Below are 24,324 nucleotides of genomic sequence, written 5' to 3' on the forward strand. Positions count from 1 at the left end.
ACTCCGGCCCCTACCGCAACCCCACTACAGCTGTGCCGGGTCCGCCTGCCACTCCGGCGGCACCCGGCATCTCCCTGCACACGCCGGTGATTCCCGCGCTATAGCGGAGGTAAGCAGGGAACTAAGGGGTGGCCGAGGGAGAAACCCAGAGGGAGACCTGGCCACAGGTGCAACATGTATTTTGTCAATGGGGAGGTCAGAGGTCAAACATCACCACCATGCTGCAGCTGTAACCCATTCATTAGAGGATTTCCCATTAGGCCCGGGCCTAGAGCGGGAAAATTTTGGGGCGGCAAAAATGTCTGCCCCCATATTCTTTTGCCGCGCTCGCGGGCCTGTCGGACCTAATGGGATGTCATTTTATCTGGTGTGGCCTGCTCCTTACCTGCCGCCCTCCTCCTCCTCCTGAACCGCAGCATCAAATGACGCAATGGAAGTCACCAACATGACGTCACGGCATCTGGTTACCATGGCAACATGACGTCGCAGCGTCAAATTAAGTTGCGTCCACATGGCAACGTGACGCTGTGCGACGTCGCGTTGGTGATGTCCGCGGTGTCATTTGACGCGGTGGTTCAGAAGGAGGAGGAGGAGGGCGTAAGGTAAGGGGCCGGCCACAACAGCTGTGCTGGATTTTGAAATCCGCCGCTGAACCCATTCACGTAACTAGGGTTTGCCGGGTGTCCCGTAATTTTTTTTAGAGGTAATACTGGATATGTATGTGTGCGGTATTACCTCTCCGGACTTAGTGACCTGATCGGCCTCCAGGGGCCATGGGATCGCCCCGAGCAGGGCTGTTGCTAGGGGGCTGGGAAGCTTCCTCCATCTTGATAGGCCTCTTCTGGGTAATGCAGCCAATCAGGAGGAGGTGCCAGGAGGGGGGGGGGGGGGAGCAAGGAGAGGAGGAAACAGCACGGAGCAGAGAGAGATGAGAGGGATGTGCGTGCCTCGAGTGTATCGCACCATTCACCATTGTGTTCAATATTTTTGGAGAAGCCATAACATTTTGCAACAGGGGTTAAAGGCTTTTAACGCCTTCTCCCACATTTTAACATTCCTTTTTTATGCTTTGCACAATAATCCCAGTTTTTTTTTAAAATCAGGTTACAGTTACAGATTTTGGTGTTTTTTTTTTTTTTTTTTTTTTTACATTTAATTACTTTAATTACTTTATTTGCGGCAGAAAAAAAATGACAGCCATGCCCAAGAATGAGCGCGGCTTGGGCTATTAAATACTTGTTGTCTAAATTTTGTAAGTAAACTGAAAAATTCAAACATATACATATTTTACGAGTGATTAAATGTTCTGTTTATTTGCTTAAACCATTAGCTGCCAGGGAGAAAAAAAGATGGCAGCTATGTACACCCAAGAAAGGAATGAGGGTTGGGCTTTTAAATACATATTTTCTAAATTTGACGGTATAAAAATAATAATAATAATAAGTATACATTTGAGAAATTATTTGATTTTCTTTTCATTTCCTTAAATAGATTTCCACTTTTTTTTTTTAACCCCTTCCCTGCTAGAGGGGCCTGCAACGAATGGGTTAAATAAAATCTCCCTCCTGCTTGAGGTTATCAGGCTTTCTGACATTGCCCTTTTAAGAGGGGGGGAGGCAAAAAAAAAAAAAAAAAACACCATCTCATCAGGGTGGGAGGAGTGAGCAATTCCTGGAACAGCTGAACAAAAAAAAAAAAAGAGAGAAAGAGAAAAAAAAAAAAGAGAGAGAGAGAAAAAAAAAAGAGCTCTGACTGTTTCAAGATCCCCCATTAGAAAATGTGCCTGATTTGTGGCCAATGCTTTGGGATGTAAAATCTGAAGGGGTAGCTATGGAGATAGAGAGAGCATTGCTGGCTCCTTTCTTTGACAGGTGTTGAGTAGGAAAAGTCTGAAACAGAAACAAGCATGTATGCCAAAGGGAAAGGATCCACTGTCCCTTCTGATAGCCAGGCAAGGGAAAAGTAAGTCCAAAATGCATTGATATCTGAGCTGTATACCTATGCTTTTTGTTGTTGTGTTCACTGTGCAGAGTAATATGAATGGGAATTGAATGAATAAAGTGCAAGGATGTGGTGTGCTCAGCCACAGTAGGTGGAGAGGGGAGGGGGTTGGTTGCATCTCAGATAAGCAGTGAGTGTTGGTGTTAACGCTGGAAGTTGCATGCATAGAGCAGGCTGATCATGTTATATTAGGCTATGTTACATGTGTTTGGTGTGTAGTGTGTGTGCTTTTTTTCACTGCACTCCCCCCAAAACTAAGTGCAGGTAACTTTTTGCTGAGAGCTGGCTTTCCTGCACATGGAGAAGATGCTGTAACTATCTGGAGACAAAGGGGAACTTCTCTTCTTTATTTTGCCTTATCTGTATTTTGGCATTGCTGTTTTTCAGTAGTACTGGTTCGGTTCCTAGTGCCTGGGGGAAAAGTTCTGAGACTAATCTCGTCTCCAAGCCCTTTAAATGCCCCATCAGCATACCATGTGCATTAGGACGTTGTATATAGCATTGATGGCTTTGAAATCTTTATAGGCACTTTGTCATATATTTAACATTTGATGCAACCTTATGTTCATTCCCAAAGTTTTTGTTGTGGTTGCAATAACTTGATTGCTGGCTTCCAGCACTGTGTATTTCTTTAATTACAACCGATTACCAGGTTGCATTGTTCCCATACTGCTCTCTTTGTGTAGCTAGTTGTGTTTATAATTATTTTGGGTGGGCTGTAGGTTGTACCAAGTTATTTTCCCAGTACAGATAACATCTCCTATGTATATATTTTAAAGAAATGTGTGTATCATCAAAAATTTTTATATTGAAAGCTATTTTGAAAACTTGTATATGGATTTCTTTTCACATTTAATTGAGGTTTGGAAATACTATATACCCATGTGTTACATACACAATGCAATGTGTGCAACTGTTTTGGGAGCTACAGGAGAGAGAGAAGTGATCATCCATTGAATTGTGAGGAGTTTATTACAAATTTGGGAAGTCTGAGAAAATAAGATTATAAAGAAATATATATGTATGTATGTATGTATGTGTGTGTGTGAAACTGACCCTGTTTTAATTGATGCATGTGTTCCATATATATTTTGGCTCAGATATAAGGCTTCCCCACTGCAAATTCGCTCCAATTATTTTTTGGGGGGGCTACATTTGTCGCTTCAATTTGTAACAATGGATTTCTGCGTGGACCTTGCACGCTTCTCCGCGGAAAGTTACTTGTTCCGTGTTTTCAGCCAGCGTCCCCCTTGCTCCAATCCTCCCTGTTTTTAATCTTTTATTTAACTCTGTGGCTTTTCGCTTTTCAACAGCATGCTTTCCCTCCCACCCCAAATAACACAATGCAAACGAAGCAAGGGCTTAGCACACCGAGAGACTCCACACAAAGACATCTTTAACAATGACCCGCTTTATACTCCTAACATTCATTCTTTTTGAAGATTGTTCCCATGTGTTTTTATTCACTTTAAAAAAAATACATTCTGGGAAAATTGGTGTGTTCAAAAAAAGCATTCCACCACTGAAGGGGCTAAACAGTGATTTAGGGGTTCGAGCCCGCAGTTTATAATTGTTTAGGATGAGTTAGCAGCATCTCTGTGACAATACCTTATGGGCCTCTCCAATACAGAAGGCACTAAATAGTTAATTTCCATAGCATTGTGCCAGAGACAAAGCTAACACTGTGCTCTCTGGCATTTGTGCTGCTGATGTTGATCTGGACATTAATTCTAATAAGACGATGGATTTACATATCATTTCACAACATGGCTCTAGAAGCGCGGCAGTACCGCTGCTTTTATTTAGAAAACCCCGCGCACCCTTCCCTTATTGTTTTTTTTTAGAGGAGATTGAATATATTTTAAAAGGTCTCTCCATTTCTATTGCAATTTAAAAACATGGTAAATAAAAACACTAAAAAAAAAAAGGCTTAAGCCGTTTTGAAATGACTTATTGTGCTGTAGTGAAGCTCGGTACCACTACTTTTTATGCTGGCACTTTGACTACTGAGTTTATAAACCACAGCTGCTAAGTGGGTAATCTTATTGTATCACGCCAACCATGTAATGTAGCTGGTGTTTTATGCTCTATGCATCAATGTAAAATACAGGGAGTAATGAAGGACTATAGGATAAACCATGGCAGCAGAGCTTACAATCTAAGTAGCTCGGAGTGTGTCTACATATATGGTGCCTGCTTGGCCTCTCTAACTGAATTTAAAGATCTAGCTTCACTTAGACTGTAAGCTCTTCTGGGTAGGATTGCATCCCGCTCTGTTTACATTCAAGTCCTGTGCTCTTTACTCTGCCCTTGTATTTTCTGTATGTGTTCATTCTAAATAAAGCTCCAGACGTCTGCTCGGCTCTATATGAGAATAAATAATAAAAAATAATTAATTTGGTTCTTCATGTAAGCAGAGTCATGGGCTTATAAAAAGATATGTAAAAACTTTCTAAAACACTTGGCACATGTGCTTGTCTAGCTACAGGTAGGTAGCGTTCTGTACAGCAAACTCTAACACATTTGAAACCGTGACAACACGGAGTACGTTTTCTTGATATTGGCTAGGTTTCTGATATATACGTGTGTTTGTGTCTCTCTATCGACAAAATAATCTAAAGGCTTTTATTATTTTTTTTTTTAACAAGTTAAGACTGTGGGTATGTCTTAAGATGGGTCCCGTAAACGTGTGTGTGTGTGTGTGTGTGTGTGTGTGTGTGTGTGTGTGTGTGTGTATACACACACACACACACACATACTCCTCGCTATCCAACGTTTCACTTTTCAACGAATGGCATATCCAACGCAACCCTATGGGCCGTTTTTCATCGTCTTAATGAGTTATCCAACACTCACTGCCACTGATTAACATGGGACTCGCTTTACAACAGGTTCACTATCCAACACTACTTCCAGAACGGATTCCGTTGGATAACCGAGGACTGCCTGTATATGTATATATACTGTATGTGTATGATATCTATCCAATGTGATTCCTTACTGGGAAATTACATTGTGATGGGGAAACCCATAAATGTACATGAATAATACATGCAGGCAATATAAAATAAAAAATAAGTTGTTTTTAGCATTTGCTAGATTAGGCCTCGGGCATGGTCAGCGCTTACGCACTGACCCGTGCTGAGGCGCGCTGGTACTTACCAGTGAGCCCCTACAGCTGCAATGAGAGCGGCTTTAGTAGGGGCTCGCCTACGCTTCCGCAAGCGCGCGGAAGCGTAGGTCTTAGGTACATTTTAAATTCAAGCGCTTGCCGGAGCGCAGGGCCGGTCATGTGAGCAGTTCGCCCAATTCGCGAACCAGCTCCGTGACGTCATTGGCCCGCCCGCCGACACGCCCCTGGACGGCGCGCTGTCTAAGGCCAGGGAAAGCACCCGCTTTCCCTCAGCGCGCCTCCGCCAGCAAGCAATAACCCTGGACGAGGCCTTAGGCCTGGGACATAGTAGGTTTGTCAGTGCGGAGGCGCGCTGAGGCTCAGGGAAAGCGGTGCTTTCCCTGGCCTTACACAGCGCACCGTCTGGGGGCGGGCCAGTGACGTCACGGAGCTGGTTTGCCCTCATTGGGCGAACCGCTCACGTGACCAGCCCTGCGCTCCGGCGAGCGCCAAATTGCAAAACTCCGGCAGACACAAGCTTCCCCAAGCGTGCGGACGCGTGCGCGAACCCCTGCTAAAGCCGCTCTCATTGCGGCTGCAGGGACTCAGTGCCGAGCAGCAGCACGCCTCAGCACGGGTCAGCGCATAAGCGCTTACCATGCCCGAGGCCTTAGTTGTAATTGAAGACTCACCGCTGCAAGTCATACATTGTGTATTTCAACCGGGGTATATAGTAAACCTTAGGTTCCCTGGGCATCCCTAACTAAATACAGAAGAATTTACAATGCATCTGATCGAATGCGCTTTTAGAGAGGGTTGGGGTTCCCTACAATCAATCTGATCTGAGGCACGCTATTAGAGAGGGTTGGGGTTCCTTACAATGCATCTGATCTCAGACGCGCTATTAGAGGGGGTTGGGGTTCCTTACACTGCATCTGATCTCAGACGCGCTATTAGAGGGGGTTGGGGTTCCTTACAATGCATCTGATCTCAGACGCGCTATTAGAGGGGATTGGAGTTGCACATAATTTCACAACATACTTTACAGGGGTCCTTTTAAACACCCCCCCCCCCCGAAAAAATTATTTCATGTATAGCACCAACAATATGTGCTATTTCTTTTTATAAAATAAAAAAGTTGCATAAGTGCAGCATGAAATAATACTATATGAAAAGTAATCATTGCCCTGAGGAGCTTACAATCAAAGTCAGTGGTGGGAAGCTGTCTAAGGCATTCATTTACCATCTTTCCTAGGATGGGAAAGGCGGCTTCACCTATTATTTGAATAGAGGCTTATGCATCATGTCCAAGGGGCAGATTCATCAAGCTTAGATGTGGGGCGTATCACACCCCGATCAAGGCATTAACTTCCCTTGACTTGAATGAACATTTTAGTAAGCTGTGGAAATGCATTAATGCGTGTGCTGACAGAACAATCCCTGTCATTTTGTGTGTTCTTTTGGGACATGTTTTGGACATGTTTAAGATGCTCCTCTTTGATGGACACGTAACATAACTCAGTCACAAAGCTCTTGTATAATTTGGAGAGTGTAAATAGGAGGAGTTGGGGGCAGTTACAGTTCCAACCCCCCTCCCGAGATACCCTTTTGTGCTGTTGCACTTCATGGAGAATCCAACATGGACGCTGGTGTCTGCCAATAGGAAGCTGCAACTGAGGAAGTTGCGGATTCCTATTGGCCTGATGATCCTGTAAAGTTTGTTGGCCATACTGTCTCCCAAGGAGGGAGCTCTTGCACCATGGAATACGCCGGTAATTATCTTGGGAAGCAGGGAGTCCCCGGCTCTGAAAATAACATGGGTCGGCACCGGAGAGGGACCCCATGGGTCGGCACCGGAGAGGGACCCCATGGGTCGGCACCAGAGAGGGACCCCATGGTTCCAATTCCCAAAAATCCTAGATGGGAATGGAGCTGTAGACTATTTGTAGTGCTTCATGACTGAGTCCCACTTGGTTCTGCATTATGTTGTTACATGTTCATTTTCAGAGGGCAGCTTCTTAAACATGTCAAGTTTGTTCCAAAAGCGCACAGAAATGACGCAGACTGTTCGATGTCGGCACGCGCATTGATACATTCTCGCAGCTTATTAATTGTTCAATCACTAAAGTATCGCTATTCAGCTTGATAACTAATTAAGTGAGATTGTCAACTACATGCTATAATTCCCTTCAGTTGAACCTTTATTGAGCCGAGCTCAAATCTTGTAGATAGCATAGAAATAAATGGCCATTGTTTTATGTTCAGGTAGATGGTCTTATTTTTGGCATACGTGTGTGTGTCGTTGTGTTGTGTTAAAGCAGCATTGACAACATTTGGTTGAGTAGGTAGCTTGTTTTGTTTGTTTTTTACTGTGTTAAGTGATGCATTTGACAAGTTATTAAAGTTCTAGACGGACTGCACAGTTACTTTGTGTTTGTAATTGTTTATTAGAAAGCATGAGCACATTGCATGACAAATAATAATACAAAAAGGAAGATATACTTGTGAAAATGCAAGATCTTTCTGGTCATGTCTGTGAAGGCCTGTATGTATATTTTAACTCTGCCGCGGGACAGGGTGTTGTGGACTCCTCTGGTAGAAAAAGTGTTAGAGGCCTACTACGTGTTGTATATTATTGCAGTGTAATAGTGTGTGTGTGTGTGTGTGTGTTGCAGTAAGTATTTCTGTCTCTCGCTTTTACCTGGGAACACTGTGCCATGTACAGAACAAAATCCATCTGATTTTTCCAAACGCCGATTGTGTCTGGAACACATTTATTACTGAGCAATAATGTCGTCATCATCAGGAGGGCTGAAGACAATGCTAGAAGAGGGTGTTTGGGAAGTCTCTGAAACCATTTCCCTGCATTCTGCTTGCAAATCCTTTGTTACCCTGTGTCCGGCGTAGGCCTTAAGTAAAATGATCTATTTGTCCTCTTGTCCCTGTATTTGTAGGTCTGTTCTTGTGAACGCTGTGGGTATTTTCTATCTTATTTATTCTCCTTCCCTTTCTAAATTACAATATTAGAGGGGCCTGCTCTGGCAATGGAAGAGTTAATAGTATATGTGCTATAGGAAGCCTATCCTTACCTTCTTGCAGGGGTGCTCAACTCCAGTCCTAAGGCCCCCCCGCCCCCCTCCCCAACAGGTCAGGTTTTGAGGATATCCCTGCTTCAGCACAGGTGGCTCGACTGATATCCTGAAAACATGACCTGTTGGGGGGCCTTGAGGCCTGTAGTTGATCACCCCATTCCATTCCTTCCAATGTCATCATTCCATATAAGAGTTGGTGTATAAGAACACTCCGTTTTGGGTCTGCAGTGCCTTATTGCCTCCTAGTCACATGCAACACCTTAAAAAAAATAAAAAAAAGCCTTGCCCCAGTGCCGTTCATTATTTTAATTGCATGCTTCAAACCAAATATTCCTGCCGTTTTTAGCTGCAGAGAAAATTTAATGTCAAATAATTTTGTTGGTTCTTTTACATATGGCCGCCAATGGGAGTTTTTTTTAAGAACTCTAATTGCCACGAAATAGACGTAGCATGGTTACCTTGTTTTGATCTGATCTCTTTTCTACTTCCGTTCAGTGTCTCTATTTATAAGGGAACAGTTTCAAAAAATAATAAGGTAATAATGAGAGAATTTTTGAATGAAGACCTCAAACGTAAGCATGTCTTGGGCCGTGATTATTCCTAAAAACTCGTGCAGCGTCGAGTGTAGCCAAAACAGCATAAATCCAATTAAAGTCCTCATACCGATGGCGACGGTCCCAGCGCGCCATACTGCAAAGCGGACGGCTGGGGAAGAGACTTCAAAATGTTTTTCTCTGACCGTGTCACGTGAGCAGTTCAGCCAATGAGGGCAAACCGCTCACGGCCACGCCTCCAAGCCTCCTCTGCCCTGTCTCCCTGGTATAATCAAGATGCTGCTCGGCGGAAGCGCAAGGTGATGTCACAGAATAGCGCTGCCGCCCTGCAGCTTTTGGTATAATCTCAAACACCCCCCCTCCCGCCCCCCCCCCCCCAACAAACCAACAGTTCGATTTTTGCATTCTATGGAACGGGAGTCCCCTGAATCCTGAACGCGGCACCCAAACTTTCGGTACCCTCCAATCGCCACAATATTTCATGGATTACTTTGGCTAGTATTTGGAAAAACAAAGATGGCTGCAGGGTCACTCAATCAGAAGCTGCAATGTCATCTCACAATGATGCCACAATTTCTGATTGGCTGCCAGAATGAGGCTGACTCCAGTGACTGTATTGTTTCCACGTAACAGAATTTCAAAATGAAATAGCTTAAAGCTGCAGTTCAGGCTCCCTTTTTAGTTTTTTTTTTTACTTCAATAGTTTCAGTTGTGCAATCTCTACTTACCTAAAAAAAACTGCGTAGCTGCCGGTCAATTCGTTCTCCGTCTATTGATCGGCAAAGTTTGGCGACATCTTTAAATATGGGGAATGTAAATCGTTGCTATAGGAACAAGCATGCTTGTTAAAATAGAATACAAGAAAATTGGTCTTTCAAAGTTGTTTTTTTTTTTAAAACAGAAAATGCTAAAAGTTTTTTTTTCTTACTACAGAACTGATTTATTAAAAAAAACACACATGCAGGATATTGCATGAACTGCAGCTTTAAGAACTGAAGGAGCTCATCTTAGTGCTGTAGTTCAGTTCCTGCAAACCCCATTTCAAATAAGGTGTGTGTGTGTGTGTATCTATCTTAAAATATCCCTCTGGCACTTCCGCATCGCGTGACCACTCTTCACAGCGATCACGTGATGCTGCTTCGGTTCCGGCCGGATGTGATGGGAAGGGGGCGCCGCCCTTCAGTGTGGATCACGAACATCCACTAAAAAACGAGCAGAGGCCAACGACGTACAGTGTTCATAAGGGCCACTGGGGTGCCACTTTTGTTGACGTACACCGCGCGTCATTAGGGCACTGAAGGGGTTAACCTTTTTCACTGCCCGGTCCTCCGGCATTTGCAGTCATGTGATCGCTATGACATCCTCCATCCCTTAAGCTGAGGTAAAGGTGACTCCACTTCTGCTTCGATCTGGCCGACCGCAGTTTAACCGATCAACCTAGTAAACTAGCATTTGTGCCATAACGTACATCAATAGAGCACTCTAAAGGTTAAGATTTTCCAGTTATTGCTGAGCCTCAATGGACTTGTGTGTTTTGGTTTCTACCTGGTGTAGTACTCCCATGTAGGATCCCATATTTGAATAGGCTTTGTAGTGACCGAGACTCTTGTCTTTACACTGCAGGGACCTGAGGCAAAAGCTGTTGAGTGGAAGTAACCTGTTGGCCTGGAGTGTGGTGGTATTACCTTTTTATTTGGTTAACCAATATTGGCCTCCCTATTACTGTGACAGTCTTCATACATGGGGATGAACCGACACCATAAATTCTTCCAAATATAAATAGCCGCAGGTTTTATTGTATGTGTGTGTAGCAGCGTTAACTTTTGTTTACATTTTCGTATATTCTGAAGGCTACAGAAGAAAGCAAAAGCTGGGGAAGGGACCTTCATCGAAACATCAGTAGTGTTTACATTATTGAACATGGGAGAAGAACAAAGAGGAAAAATAAGTGGGGGAGGGAATGGAAAGTTTGACCCTTGTATAAGAAGAATTGAATAAAATAAACGTAACAGGTGAGGTTTCTTTTGTCATTGAATGGTTTGCAAAATTCTGCTCTTCATTTGAGATGCTGTAGGAATGGTGTTCTGATACCATTGGTCATTACATACTGCATTGAGTGGAGGTAAATGTGTGTAAGAATGTGTTTTTCTTTCCGTTCTGCGGCTGGTTTGTTTAGGTGTGCCAGCTAAGGGTCCCACTGGAGTGATAGCCCTAACAAATTATCGGTCAAGGTAAATACCTGAAACCAGAGTGGATGGATCATGGGATGGTCCCGACTGTATGTTAGACCTAGCGCTCCGCTGCCTAGAACTCCATAAACAATTTGGAGAGTGGGCCTTGTTTGTTTTATGTATGCGAACTGGGGTCATGTACCAGTGACATGGGACTTTTTGTAAGCATTCTCCTTGTATAGTAGTACATATTGAGCTTCTGTAAGCTGCCTTCCCAGTCATCCATCTCTAAGGACGAGCCAAGCTCTGCCTCCCAAAGCGGTTAATAAAAATATTATGTAGTATAGCGCTGACCGTTTTTATACAGAATGTACATGGCATTTTGCAGGCACAATTAGTCTGTGTCCCATAGAGCTTACAATCTAATTTTGTTGCCTGAGGAACAAGTAGATGGTGACTTGTCCAAGGTCACAAGGGGAGTTAAGAAGGATTTTAAAGAGGCGGTCTAAGCGTTTTGTATTTGTTTTAATGCATGATTAAATCAGGGGGTATCCAGAGCTGAACCCCAGAGGTATTTACCTCCATAGTGGGTGCTGGTAGAAACTCCAGGGTTCACTATATGGCTGCTTTTCAAAGCTCCCGGGCCCTGCAGGCCAATAGGAAGCCGTGACATCACCCAGGGCGGCTTCCTATTGGCCCATGTGACCGTGAGCTTTAAACTGCAGGAGATGGCAGCACCCCTTCAGAGGTAAGTTTCCCCAGAAGCAGGGGTCCCGGAGCTGAAATTGAAGGTGTTCAGCTCTGCAGATCCCCTGCTTCAACCCTGTATTTAAAATAAATAAATAAATCAATCATTTTAACCCTACCTTTACCTACATTAATATAATACCCTAAATAAGGGATGGCCAACTCCCAGTCGTCGAGGGCAACCAACAGGTCAGGTTTTCAGGATATCCCTGCTCCAGCGCAGGTGTCATTCTGACTGAGCCATAGATTGTACCACCTGTGCTGAAGCAGGGATATCCAGAAAACTTACCTGTTGACCACCCCTGCACTAAACAAATTGGGCCTTCAACATATGCATACTATGTAAAAAAAAATTACTCTCATTTCTCATTCCGTGTTAGAAGAGAACAGAGATAAGGAGGGAAAGGGGGGGGGGGGGGGACGGTAGCCAGTTCACCTGCGAAATAAAACACGCAGCAGGAATGTTTTAAAAGCTAGAATTTCTATTCCGATACGCCTTAAGCCTTCCTTGTATTTTCTGCACTGTGGGAGGCAAATCATTTCTAGCTAGGGATATTTTGTGCTCCTGAATGTTTTTTTTCCCCCTGCGCAGAAAACAAAATATATCACATGTACTTGGTATAAAACAGCAGGTTGGCAATGGGCCTGCAGACAGCACAATGGGGGGTAGCATGTTCCATTCTAGTTGTTTAAAGCCACAGTGCCAGTGGCTTGGCCACTTTTGGCTGCAGTGATGTAGTTGTGGGTATAGAAACTGAGCTACGATGCACTGCCATATCATTACCACCAGTGACCATGTTGCATATGGGCATTTACTAAGCCCCCTATTCTGTAAGCCAGTGATGCTCAACTCCAGTCCTCAAGAACCTCCCTCCTCTTCCCCGCCCCCCCCACCCCCAACAGGTCAGGTTTTCAGGAAATCCCTGCTTCAGCACAGGTGGCCGTCGAACACTGAGCCACCTGTGCAGAAGTCGGGATATCCTGAAAACCTGATGTTGGGGGTGGGGGGAGGGGGGCTTGAGGTCTGGCGTTGAGTATCTCTGCTGTATGTGGTGAGGCTGGGTCTCCATGCCATGGAGCTCTGCTGAAATAAATGGAGCTGAGACGCTCTACTAATAAAGTATGAAGCATATTGCGTAGGCGTTTTTGTTTGTGACACAGGCTGTTGCACTGCTTACAGTATTGGTCAATCTACAGTGGTATTTTGGTTCTAAATATTATCCGTGTTTTGGGTGTAAACCCTTTTGCGTGTGTTTTTTTTTTTTTTTGGTTTTGTTTTTTTTGTTCAGGTGTTTGGTCCTAGTTTTGCCAAAACTCGTTTACCAATTTATAGAAAATTCACAGTAAACCGCAAAATGCAAAAATAACCTAATAAAGCATGAAATAATGCTTAAATAATTTATTGGAACTGAAACTTGAAATAATAAAAAAAAATATATAATGACTGGTGTTCTGGGTCTGCTTCTAAATAATTTTGTTGGTGTTGCTTCTAAAAAATCTTAAAAGCACCTGGTTCCTAAGATACTTACCGGGGAAGCATCCCCTTCAGAGGAAACAAAATGGCATTTAAATTTCCCGATTTACACGGGCCAATTGGAAGCTGCAACATCATTAGCCACGGCTTCCTATTGGCCTGTTAGACGCGGATTTAAATGCCAGGAAGTAATCGGCGGCTCCTCCAGTAAATATCTCTGGAACAAGCGGATCCCCAGAGCTGAAATCAACATGGTTCAGTTCCGGGGACCCCCTGCTTATCGATCTATCCAACTCCTGTCCTCCATGGCCACCAATAGGTCAGGTTTTAAGGATATCCCTGCTTCAGCACAGGTGATGCAGTCTTTGACTGAGCCACCTGTGCTGAAACAGGGATATCCTTAAAACCTGACCTGTTGGTTGCCCTTGAGGACTGGAGTTTGCCACCCCTGGCCTAGAGGAACTACTGCTTTAGGGGTTTTGCTTTTGGAATGTACGGTTCAGGTAGGGTCCCATTTCACACCCCTGTGGTTTTTTCCCCTATCTCTATGGTGGCATTTGGGGGGTTTCTTAATTACTGTGTAAAAATCCTTATTTGCCCTACAACTCTAAAAAACTATTAACGGCCTGCGTCTGCCAGTGCACTTATAAGAAAAACGTTCTTAAAGAATAAGAACTTTTGAGCATGCAGATGTATGCACCCATTTGCTGTTGGAGAGGCCTGCAATAAAATGACCTTGCAAAGGGATGCTAGTTTTTAGCCAGTGAAGGGTTAAATAAATAAAATTAAAAAACCAGCAGATACCTGAAGAGAGCGGTCCAGATGGAGCAGCAGCAATGTATGCAGGGGGCAGCTGCCACCTTTTTAGAGACATTCCCTTGTCTGGCTTCAATCCCAGGGTGGTAGGGTACATGGCAGTGTACATGGCATTGTTTTGTAGATGAGCATGTGAAATCCAGCACCGTGACTGCCAGTGTTCATCTGCGAGAAACAATTCAACATGGGCTAATGTGCCTGATGCAGAATTAAAGTAGTTTGTGGATGTCTTGCTTGATACTCTGTGTAGCACTGTTTCCCCCACCCTATGGGAGATGAGACTGTGTGTGTGGTGTGCTTTACCTGTGGCTCATAGGAGGCCTGAACCTCCGCTTCTGGGTGCCTGGGGTGTACCTGATCCGTCTGGTGACAGCGCCTCCACCTTTACGGGATCCTAACTATGTTGGATAACCCTGTCACAGGACACAATGTAAGAAATACACACTGGTATGGTATAACAGATTTACTGAACAGGTGATAACAGCAACATCTCACATGGCCATACCCCCACACCGTGCCCACAACCACTGTGTCCACACCCTGGTGGGGTTTACCCCAAAATACTGAGGTGCTCTGGGTACTCAACCTCCAAGTGTCCACAGAAGCCAGCCCACCCAATGTATGTGTGACAGTGCTGTCCACAACTCGTGTTAAAGTTGTTGCACTCGTAGGTGTGATACCTGCCGGGTGCTCCAACACTCTGTAGCACTAAATGAAGACAAAGGGGCCGTCCGGTCCCACACCGTCATCGATGAGTCCGCCTCCACGTGGGGTGGTGTCCAGCTGGAGGGCCCCACCATCAAGAGGGTCTCTTATCTGTGGGGTGATCTGGACCCAGACCACCGGACTGCTAGTTAGCCGCCGCGTCCTGGCTGTGTCCCTCACACTTGGCACTACAGGGGCAGTGTCTCTAACTAATGGGCCTGTCCCTGCAGCTTATTATTAAACTGGATGAGTTCTCTCCTCTTCACAGTAGACAAGTGTGTACAGCCTATTTTCAAGCGGTTTTGAAACTGATCGGCCAAATCAGAGGAACAAACTTACTCGTGGTGATCCATTGAGTAAAAGAAAAACCGGAGATACTAAAATATAAAATAAACCATGTAATTGTGCACTGTAAAATAAATAAAGTGCACTACATCAGGGAGGTGAGTTTAAATGAATCCAAGTTAGGGGACACCGAGCAGAGCACCCCATCCAATGCCCTTGGGAAGCAACCACAAACGTATGTTAGTCTGGCCTAACAGGGGGTCTCTGACCAAGTGCAGAGGCCTACAGTCACCATGCAAACACACACCCTTACCCTCTGATGTCCCAGCTCCGACTGACTCTTGGTGCAAATGTATCAATAGCAGGGGAATCTGGCCACGCGATTGGCTGTGCTTAGCCACCTGATCCTGCAGCCACAGTGCATTAAGGGGCATGTAGTTCCCCTGTGGACATGTTCCTGTAATGGCCGCCGCTCTATTTGGGCTCTGCGCATGCACAATCCCCTTCTAATGGCCGCCGCTCCTTGGAGCCGTACTGCCCATGCACAAACTCATAATGCGCATGTGCGGCCAATCCTAATATGGCGGCGCCCCTGTGTACTTGCTCCCCGCGGAGCTCTGGTGAGGCGCTCGCCAGTCCGCCAACCTGCAACTACCCCCGTAGCTACTGGAGGTACGGGGCCATAAGGGGAAGCCCAGAGTGAGACCTGGCCACATCTGTGTAAATAGAAATCGTTGTGTAGTGTCTTGTTAATGCTTTTCACAGCCTTACGGTTTTAAAGGGTGGTTCTAACATGGGATTGTTCACGGGAGTGAAAATAATGGGTGCTGCATTTTCCCACAAGTGATGTTTTTGCCGTTTTTGTAACAATTTAAGAAATTGTAACAACAAATTGCTCCTGTTTATAGGGGTGCATTGATTGCCTTTGGGTGGGGCGAGGTGTTGGGTTACCCCTCTTTTTGGGCTTTAATCTTTTCACTTCCAAAAAAGTCCAGTGACTCCATTATGCCATCAGCTTACACCACCAATTGTTTTAAAGGACCATAGATGGCAGCAAAGTGTATGTGTGTATTAGAGACCTGGTTTAAGAATTAGCATGGTCTTCTCTGGATAGATGCCTAACCAGAAGCAGCAACCATGCTAGTTTTAAAATAAATAAAATATATATTTGTGTGTTTTCACCTTTTTTTTTTTTTTTTTTATAAAACATTTGCGGCCTGAGAGGCTATTGCAAAGTGATAAAAAAAAAAAAAAAACCTGTTCCCAATTTGGCTTGTCACCATCTGTGCATAGACCATGGGATAGGTCACCAAGACAAAGGGAGCTACAGCACAGATATGGGGATTGTCAATAGGAGCTTGAGAAGGTTCACACAGGGTGTTTTCCAGCTGAATGGGGACCTGGAGCTTCTGAAAGCACAAGGGCGACACCCTCACTGAAACCTGACCCCAGCTAGCCCAGGATAAGAGAACAATAGGCAGTGTGCACTACACTTGAAATCTGCCTGTTTTGGTGTTAAAATCAGGGCAGTTTTTGTGGGGGAAACAGAGTTTCTGCCCTTTTTTTTTTTTATTTAATTTTCAGCACCATGCAGTGATTTTGAAATGGTTAGAAAGGAGTCTGGATACAAACTAGCAGAGGAGTAAATGCTTTACACATTTCTTGAAGCTGATTCAATTTATTGTAGTGCAAATATAAATAAATTTTTCTTTGTTTTTAGGGTTCTGGCACAATTTTTCCCTACAAAACACCAATGGTTTAAATCAAGGGTATGAAGCTGAACCAGGACTGGTTTATGTGAGGCAGCAATACTGTATATTTGAGATTTAGTAAGGGGGTGCTCCTAAAGATGTTATCTGACATGTTATTTGTATGGCTTTATTTATATAGCGCCATCAATGTACATGGCGCTTCACAGCAGTAATACACGTGACAATCATATAAATAACAAATAATATAAATAACAGATCATGGGAATAAGTGCTTCAGACATAAATGTAACATTGTGGAAGAGGAGTCCCTGCTTAGATTGGTGGCGGCTGTGAGAGTCTCCAGTAGATTGTTCCAGTTTTGGGGTGCACGGTAAGAGAAGAAGGAGCGGACGGATACTTTGTTGAACCTTGGGACCATGAACAGTCTTTTGGAGTCTGATCTCAGATGATAAGTGCTGCATGTGGTAGGGGTGAGGAGCTTGTTCAGACAGATGGGTAGCTTGCCCAGAAAGTATTTGAATGCAAGACAGGAAAGATGAACTTTGCTCCTAGACTCAAGTGATGACCAATCTAGTTCTTTGAGCATTTCGCAGTGATGTGTGTGTTGTATTTGTATGTCTTTATTTATATACTGTAGCACCATTAATGTACATAGCGCTTCACAGCAGTAATACACGTGACAATCATATAAATAACAAGTAATACAAATAACATATAATGGGAAGAAGGGCTTCAGACATAAAAGTAACATTTAGGAAGAGTCCCTGCTCTGAAGAGCTTACAATCTAATTGTATCCATCGTAATTTATTTCCTTTGCTTTAGAAGTACTAAAAAAAAATTGTAAACCAAACCATGTAAAGTGGAAGTCGGGACATATTTTCACAGGACACATTTATCATTTTTAACAGGATATAATCCACCAAGGTTTTTGCCATGAATTGAATGGAGGCCGATGACATTAGGTGGTTATTTAACACACATACAATATTTAAGTAATAATCCCTGAAGAACAGGGCATTACTGGCCAATAATGCCCTGGCTGGAAGAGTTGAAGGCCCGAGGCGAAGCCGAGGGACTTTAACCCAGCCAGGGCATTATTGGCCAGTAATGCCCTGTTCTGAGGGGATTATCTACTATATAGTTCTGAAAGCACTGTATGTCTGCGTCCCTAGCGGCAATCTCATTGGTCCCTTGGCCTGCCCGCCCCCGCACCTCTCATTGGCCTGAGGCAGAGTGACGGACACACACACACACACACACACACCCCTCACACACACACACACACCCCCCCTCACACACACACCCTCACTCTCCCCCGTCAGTTGGACCGCAGCTCACCTTCCACACACACACCCCCTCCCCCTCCTCTCCCGGTGCCCCTCACTCTCTCCCCCCACCTCACCCAAATCCCCACGCTCCGCAACATCCCCAGCCGCACCATCACCCTCACCGTGCGCCGCGGCCCTCCTGCTCAGCAGCAAACTCCAGGCTCCTCCCCCCTCGCGGCGCGGCCCGGGCCTCCTGCTCTCCCCCTCACGTGCGCCGCTACCGTAGAGGGGAAGCGCGGCCCGGGCCTTTTGCTCTCCCCCTCACGTGCGCCGCTACCGGAGAGGGGAAGCGCGGGCCGGGCCTCCTGCTCTCCCCCTCACGTGCGCCGCTACCGGAGAGGGGAAGCGCGGCGCGGGACTCCCCCTCACGTGCGCCAGCTCCCGGACGGAGGGGAAGCGCGGCGCGGGACTCCCCCTCACGTGCGCCGCTACCGGAGAGGGGAAGCGCGGCGCGGGACTCCCCCTCATGTGCACCGCTACCGGAGAGTGGAAGCGCGGCGCGGGACTCCCCCTCACGTGCGCCGCTACCGGAGAGGGCAAGCGCGGCGCGGGACTCCTTCTCACGTGCGCCGCTACCGGAGAGGGGAAGCGCGGCGCGGGACTCCCCCTCACGTGCGTCGGCTCCCGGACGGAGGGGAAGCGCGGCGCGGGTCTCCTGCCACTCTTGCCCCCCCCCAGCTTCCCGAACTCACCTCCTGCCCCAGCCAGATGCCACGGGGTCAAGGTAAGTCACCCACCGTCTCCCACCCACGCACTGTCACCCAGTCACCCACCCAGTCACTGTCACCCACCCACCCAGTCACCCACCCACCCACTCAGTAACCCACCCACCCACTCAGTCAAGTCACCCACCCACCCACTCACTCAGTCAAGTCACCCACCCACCCACTCACTCAGTCAAGTCACCCAAGTCAGTCAGTCACCCACCCAGTCACCCACCCAGTCACCCACCCACCCAGTCACCCACCCACTCAGTCACTCAGTCACCCACCCACTCAGTCACCCACCCAGTCACTCAGTCACCCACCCACTCAGTCACCCATCCACCCAGTCACTCAGTCACCCACCCAGTCACTCAGTCACCCACCCAGTCACCCACCCACCCAGTCAGTCACCCACTCACCCACCCAGTCAGTCACCCACTCACCCACCCAGTCAGTCAGTCACCCACTCACCCACCCAGTCAGTCACCCACTCAGTCACCCACTCACCCACCCACCCAGTCAGTCACCCACTCACCCACCCACTCACCCACCCAGTCAGTCACCCACTCACCCACCCAGTCAGTCACCCACTCACCCACCCAGTCAGTCTCCCACTCACCAACCCAGTCAGTCTCCCACTCACCCACCCAGTCAGTCTCCCACTCACCCACCCACCCAGTCAGTCACCCACTCACCCACCCAGTCAGTCTCACACTCACCCACCCATTCAGTCTCACACTCACCCACCCATTCAGTCTCACACTCACCCACCCATTCAGTCTCACACTCACCCACCCATTCAGTCTCACACTCACCCACCCATTCAGTCTCACACTCACCCACCCATTCAGTCTCACTCACCCACCCATTCAGTCTCACACTCACCCACCCATTCAGTCTCACACTCACCCACCCATTCAGTCTCACACCCACCCACCCACCAACCCAGAGTCACCCACCCACCGACCCAGTCACCCACCGACCCAAAGTCACCCACCGACCCAACTCACCCACCCAACCACCGACCCAAAGTCACCCACCGACCCAAAGTCACCCACCCACCGACCCAAAGTCAAACCGACCCAAAGTCACCCACCCACCGACCCAAAGTCACCCACCCACCGACCCAAAGTCACCCACCCAGTCACCGACCCAAAGTCACCCACTCAGTCACCAACCTAACTACGCCTAACCCTGTCGTACGCCCCCCCCCCCCCCAAAATTACATCCCGGGCAACGCCGGGTCTCTCAGCTAGTTACTATTATAGGCGAAATGTAGGCTTATTTCATAAATTATAGACACTTTTGTATAGTTATATAGATTTTTTTATTAAAATAAAATGGTAAATACATGAAACCACCTCTATATACGCTTACACTGCAGATGTCTATATCCACACACTGCCGCCCCCTCTGTGTACACACACACACACAGCAGCTCACACACAAACTACTGCTACACACACACACACACACACACACACACACACACACACACACACACACACACACACACACACACACACACACACACACACACCACAGTGCCTCTACACACACACACACACTGGAGCTCTAGACAAACAACACAGCACCTTCTCTACACTCACTACATAGCACCTCTACACACACAGCAGCAGCTCTACACACACAGCAGCTCCACACACACACAAACTCTCCTGCTACACCCATAAACACTGCTACGGACACACACACACACACACACACACATTGGAGCTCTATACACACACACACACACACACACAGTAGCTCTACACTCACACAAACTGCTGCTACACATACAACAGCACAACACACACACACTGAGGCCACAATAAAAAATGCAGCCACTTACTAAACTTTGCTCTCCCCCCAGCTCTACACACAACACAGCACCTCTACACCCCCCCCCCCTCCACACACACACACACACACACACACACACACACACACACCACTGCACCTCTATACACAACAAACTTACTTCTTTGCAGTCTCTCTCCCCCCAATTCAACTGAATCTGCTCAGAAAATCTCAGTCAGCTCGGGAGGGGGAGGAGTCAAACTGTGGCTGATACTTTTTGACCAATCCCCTGCCATGTCTCAGAGCTTTTACTTAATTCAAACCAATCCCCTGCCGTGTCTCAGCTGTTCTGAAAGCTGATTGGCTGGAAATAAACAGATTGAAAACTGCAGTTTGCAAGCTGCTGAAATTCAGGGCATTACTGATTGGTTAAAATTCCGGGCATTATCCAATCAGAGAGCAGGGTTTTCAATAATGCCCTGAATTTTACTGCTTTAGCCTATAATTGTGTTTAATCAGTGTTATTTTCCACCTTTTACGAATCGGCTGCTCTTCACTTCTCGATGGAATTGAGAAAGGTCAAACATCTACATTTTAACCTATTAAACATGCCATTGCCATAAGTTCAGTTTGATCCTCGGATGTACTGACCCTTTACCCCATCGTAAGGGAAAAGAAATATGAATGAAACCACTACTCTGATGAGGCTCCTTTGAAGTCTGCATGAAAAACAGCTCTGTGCGGCCTCTTGGAGTTGCTCAACTGACCACAAACAGCTGGGGTTACCATGTGGACACTCTACTGCAGGCTTTCGGCCTTTTGAAATAAAAAATGTAAATTATAATAATAATAGCAGCCCAGAAAATAATAAGGTTTGTTTTGGCTTTAAAGCGCACCCCAAAGAGCTCACTTTCAAGATGGCTCATTTTTAGGGGAGACTTCAGGTAACGCTTATTTACAGAATAAACTTGGAGTGGTATCGGTTTGGTCCTGTGTGGGACTGCACCTTTTTTAATGTTGCATTGCAGGCCCCTCCGGGAACCCCTTCCCTGCCAGCACTGCTGAGGAAAGTTCAGAATAATCATAACCTGTGATAGACACACGCAAGGTTTTAAAGGTGCAGTCCCACTTGGGGTACAAAAACAGCTTGACCCTTTGGTTGACCCAGAATCTAGCCTCTCCGTCATGGGGTCTGGGACCTGGGGAGATTGTGCCATTCTCTGCTGTGGAACACAGAACGCAATCTGACCCGCAGAGAAATGTAAGAGGAGAACTCCTTCCGTTTCTGGATTAAGTGATGCCGCGGTCACATGATCGTGATTGGCTGGAGGGGCCGTGGTGCTGTGAATCCTCTGATCCTCTGGCAACAAAAGGGATAAAGCCATTTTTTTTTTTGCCCAGAGTCATATATTTATTTATTTTTATTTTTACTTCTTGCACTTTACCATTCTGCTGGTATTATTTAAATCTGATGCTCTCTTCAGGAGATATACTGTAAGCGTTTGTAATAAGTGTCTGGAAGGTTAAAATGGAGCTCTCCATTTAACAGATTAACCATTAACCTGTGCAGTCAAAATGTTGCCTCAAACTAGAGCATAACACAAAAATAAATTTTAGCACACACACATACACACACAAATCAGGAAATGCTCAGGAGGCAAGACACCAACATTATTGAGTTAACAACAGGATGGGAACCAGGCCCACGCTGAATCAAACACCAATATTTCCAGCTCTGGGGACCCCCCTGGTTCCTGAGTTACCGGGTTTAAATCTCCCTTAGGGGAAACAAAATGGCTGTCAAATCTCAGGCCAAGCTGCAGCATCACTTGTGGCTTCCTACTGGATGGCCATTTAAATCCCCTTTAAAAAGCGGGAGTAATACCACTAACCTCTCCTGTAAGTGTCTCGGGTTCTGGGGGGTCTAAACTAAAGAAAACGTTTTATAAACTTTACATATACAAATATAACTAAACTGCAGTCTAAGTGGCTGTCACTTGACTCGCGGGTGTGTGCCCCTTCTTTCCATGGTTTAGACGGAAAGAAAGCATATTGAAGAATACCAGCTAAATATAAAGACTAATGAAGTTTAGGTATATGTTATTTTTCTTCTTTTTTATAAGCATTTGATTTGTTTTTCAAAAATGTGTATATATGTATGTATGTGTATATGTATATGTGTGTATATATATGTATATATATATATGTGTATATATATATATATATAATATATGTGTATATATATATGTGTGTGTGTGTCTATATCTATATATATATATATATATATATATATATATATATATATATATATTTCTTTATATTTTGCTGGTATTCTTCAATATGCTTTCCTTACTTGAGCACTATCCCAAGCGATCCCATGGTTGCACTCCCAAAATATATATATATTTATTTCGTTCAGGGATACAAAAATATGGCTCTGCCTACGTCACTGCTGCTAGAGTCGCCATTCTGATGCTGGTCTTTTGGGAGTGCAACCATGGGATCGCTTGGGATAGTGCTCAGGTAGTCGCGACAAGAAACCCCAGTGACCGGAACAGGAGGGCTCCTCCAATTCCATTACAATGAGAGAGATCCAAGAGTGCCAGCTCTTGTGACTTTCAGAGAGGGCTGTCAGAAGGGTAGTCTAATTGTAGTTTTGTGTGCTGTTAACTAGTTTTGGTCTAGATCGGGGGTGACCAACGCCAGTCCTCAAAGGCCACCAGCAGGCCAGGTATTAGAGAGGTGGCCCAGTCGTTGAATGAGCCACCTGTGCTGAAGCCGGGATATCTTGAAAACCTGACGTACGTGTATGTGTGTGTGTGTGTGGCCATTGAACACTGGAGTTGGCCATCTCTGGTCTAGATTTATCCGATTGATGCTTTGTCTTCCTTTTATATGCACGAGTCTTGCGTCTTTGCTCTGCTCTTCAGTGGTTTTCTGAACCATCTGGCAGCGAAGGTGTTAAAATATTGTGCTTACTAAATATTTGCCCTAGTTGTGCGCAACAAGAACACTGACGTCATTTGAAATGAATTCTAAATCGAGGGATCTGTGGGCAGTAATGAGAAGTGATTCATAGATCAGCAGCCCTATTCATACCTATGTTTTTCTGTACGTCCCATGAGTCAGACCCAAACCATGCAGAGACGGACAAAATCAGCAAGAATCGTCATATTTTTTTAGGTTCTTGCTTTGTTAGGTAAGCATAGATTTTTCTTTGTTTTCTTTTGTTACCCTAACCTCTGTTGTTCCTCATTCCCATTGCCTATAAATCACTCCAATCCATATATTCTTTTCAGTGCTGGAATACCTACAGTACCCAGCAGCATGGACCTTTCGGCACCAGATCGGCACGCGTTCTCCGGTTTTAAGATCACATGCCCAGTTTCGCCCTCCCATATCCGGAACAGAGAAGGGAAAACCATCCACTCCCTTTCTATAAAGGGCTGTGTGTGTGTTCCCGAAACTGCACTAATGCACGCTAAAGAATATGAATAAATACAGATATACAACCTACCAAGATGTGTGCAGAAGCTCATATAATGGAGAAACCGATTAGGGTGAAATGATATCTTGGCTTTATTAAGCTTATTCCTTTTTATCCTGGCAAAACATACAAAAACCACAAAATAACAAACCCCTATCCTTTTTGTAAGGGATAACTTACTTCCCCAGACCCTGTCACCCCAAAGTCTCAGGAAGTACCTTAAGCAGGTGGCCCTCCATGTGAGTCTCTGGCAGGTTCCTGGGTCCTCTATGTCCAGGAAATATAGGTGTCTGGATGTCTTGATCTCGGCACACCTTTGTGCTCAAGTCAGT

The 24,324-nt window shown here is 45.7% G+C and overlaps 1 protein-coding gene across 1 annotated transcript in view; it reads left to right on the forward strand.

Annotated features, from left to right (window-relative positions):
* Positions 1 to 1,732: 1,732 nt before the first annotated feature.
* The window catches only part of SSBP4 (single stranded DNA binding protein 4), a 309,472-nt gene continuing 286,880 nt past the window's right edge, over positions 1,733 to 24,324 (forward strand). The window contains exon 1 of the mRNA XM_075610834.1: positions 1,733 to 1,962. Coding sequence (XP_075466949.1) covers positions 1,907 to 1,962 — 56 coding nt within the window. The 5' untranslated portion in view covers positions 1,733 to 1,906. The remainder of the gene's footprint in view (positions 1,963 to 24,324) is intronic.

This window comes from Ascaphus truei, chromosome 8 (assembly GCF_040206685.1).
Source record: "Ascaphus truei isolate aAscTru1 chromosome 8, aAscTru1.hap1, whole genome shotgun sequence".
NCBI lineage: Eukaryota > Metazoa > Chordata > Amphibia > Anura > Ascaphidae > Ascaphus > Ascaphus truei.